This window comes from Chenopodium quinoa, unplaced genomic scaffold (genome assembly GCF_001683475.1).
Source record: "Chenopodium quinoa cultivar QQ74 unplaced genomic scaffold, ASM168347v1, whole genome shotgun sequence".
NCBI classification, from domain to species: Eukaryota; Viridiplantae; Streptophyta; class Magnoliopsida; order Caryophyllales; family Amaranthaceae; genus Chenopodium; species Chenopodium quinoa.
Window position 1 is genome coordinate 2096334 of NW_018743175.1, and position 2524 is coordinate 2098857.

Sequence of the window (2524 nt, forward strand, 5' to 3'; positions counted from 1 at the left end):
TAATGCCATATCCTTATGAAGTTCACCACGGCTAAGCTTGGTGTAAGATTGTACCTTCCAACCTTGAGGTAGGGGGTTCAATCCCCACTAGAGACACTTTGAGAGTAGGAATCCCTTACCTTCCCCTCACTCTCAAAGTGTTTGGCCCGCAAATATCGGACTAAAAAAACTGTGAGGGTTGAAGTTCGGCTACATTTGCTTGAGAGTAAGGGGATTCTCTTACCTTTCCTTCTCTACTCTCAAGTATTGACATGCAAAGTTGGCTTGTCGATTCAATAGGTCTTTCATCTAACCCATTTATAATTGGTGCGGACCGGGCTTTTAATGGGTCTCCAACAGTCCAACCCATTGAATTACTCTAATTGCCAATAACTGAATAACTCCTCCTCCTCTCTTTCACTGTTCGTTCTCCATTGAAGCGCATTTGACGTTCATTGAAGCGCACTTGACGTTCTCCATTGAAGCCCCTTCTAGTACTTGTATCTTCCATTGAAGCAGCTTCTGAGGTAAGTTGTTATTTCTTTTTGTTATCAATCATGTCAATTTCACAATCTAGGGTTTATCTTTCATCTAATTTAATTTAATTGTCAGTGTAGTAAGTTTAGGGTTCGAAAATCTCAACTGTTGGTTCTAATGACTAAGAATTTGAAAGATTTTAACCAGCGATGATGTTGTTAGAAAAAAAAATTATGAGCTTAATTGATAATTGAATCAAATATCCCTAAAATTATGTGATTTTTCGAGCCTTATCTGATAATCGAATCAAATTTGTTTGCTAATGTATTGCAGAAACCCTTTTTAATTTTAGAATGCAACTATGAAATTGATACTGCAATCTGTAGTAATTGAGCTGTTTCAATGCCTAGCTGCAGGAAATTCAGTGATTGGTTTCGTGTAATCGGTGTTAATCGATTGAAATACGATGAATTTCGCTGCATCATTGTGCAAAAGAGTTAGTCTCCGAGATTTGGTCGCAAATGTTCCTGCTTATGCAGGTGCAACTGGTATGGCCCTTTCAGTGTAGTCAAGTAATGAGTCGCCAATTTCGTTTTCTATGTTTTGTTTGAATTCGGTGTTTTCGAATGTAGATGCATCTGGAACAGGCTTGGCTTTAGTGTTTAGGAGGTGGGCTACTAAGAAGACGGCTGGATCATCGAAAAATGGAAGAGATTCCAAGCCTAAAAACCTTGGAGTGAAGAAATTCGGAGGCGAGGTATAGCACATCTTGCCATTTTAGGAAAAAATTAGACTTGATTGGAATTGATTTGTATGGTTCAAATATTCCTGTTTTCATCAAATTTAACTGTCTCGAATAAGTTGCAATGTTTTTAGTGTAGAAGCTAGGTACAATCAATAATCTTGTGAGGGAAAACATGTATTTGACATCTTATGTTGTTCCCTTGCTGTAAACATCACTCTAAAATGTGCCGTGCTATAATTTAAATTGCTTTAATATACACAACTTCAGTTCAATATTTAGCAAGTTCGTGTTTATACAGCTTGTCTTGATCTTCAAAATTTGTTTGACTAAGGTTTATGCTAGATAATGATTTTTCTGGTGTTTCATAACCTTTCTTTGTTTGATGTGTGCAATGACATATTTCAAACTCGGCAACTTTTTGTGCTAGTATGTTTGTTGCTCCAAAGATTGTGTTTTTAAAAGTTTGTACTTTTAACATGCTCTATTTAATAAGAAGGTTTTTCACAATCAAGAACACTATTGGCAACCTTGTGGTCCTTGTCCATGTATGCATGGAATTCTTCCAATTGATTATATGTTCTGTTTAGCATAGCTTCTGCCTGAAGATGCTTTTGAACTTCCGTACCCCTCTTTTTTTCACAGGCAGTCTTCCTTCAGCACCTCCATACTCAATTTAGAAGAAAGTGTTATTGTATTAATAGCTTTCAGTTTGATGCAAAAATGAAAAAGTAGTGAAGGTTTTGGAACAAAACCAAGGGAATTATTGGCTTTCATGCAAAAGAAACAAATTTTTGGTGCTGATAGTAAATAGATTATCAGAAAGGAAGTTGAAGAAAGTTAGATTCACCTCGAAGCTGTAAAAAAAAAATATTAACTGAATTTTGGTGGTTTCCTGCAGAGAGTTATACCTGGTAACATCATTGTTCGGCAGAGAGGAACCCGTTTCCATCCTGGAAATTATGTTGGGATTGGAAAGGATCACACCCTATATGCATTGAAGGAAGGAAATATTAAATTCGAGACACATAAGCTGAGTGGTCGCAAGTGGGTGCACATTGAGCCCAAGGACGGACACACGCTCCATCCTGTTTATGGAGACATTCAGAGCCCTCAACTGGAGACTGCTGCTTAGAGCCTTAGAATGCTTAGTTCAACATTGAAGATGATGTAAACTCTGTCAAATTATGTTATCTGTATTTTAGCATTGCTTCACTCCATTCCAATCTTTCTCAGTTTAATTGCAGATAGTTTGCGTTGATGCTCACTCAAATCTGAATTCTGATTGAGTTCTAATCTCAAGTGTCATTTTGCTCCTCCCTTGCA

At 37.2% G+C, this 2524-nt stretch overlaps 1 protein-coding gene across 2 annotated transcripts; it reads left to right on the plus strand.

Annotated features, from left to right (window-relative positions):
• Positions 1–329: 329 nt before the first annotated feature.
• On the plus strand, positions 330–2524 carry LOC110732406 (50S ribosomal protein L27-like). Of its 2 annotated transcripts, none has more exons than XM_021912346.1 (4): positions 330–506; positions 867–1004; positions 1089–1213; positions 2100–2524. In XM_021912346.1, the coding sequence occupies exons 2-4, from the start codon at positions 923–925 to the stop codon at positions 2331–2333; spliced, it is 441 nt and encodes a 146-aa protein (XP_021768038.1). In that variant the 5' UTR covers positions 330–506; positions 867–922; the 3' UTR covers positions 2334–2524. The 2 variants fall into 2 exon arrangements, with proteins under 2 accessions (XP_021768038.1, XP_021768037.1); XM_021912345.1 differs by having other exon boundaries at positions 873–1004.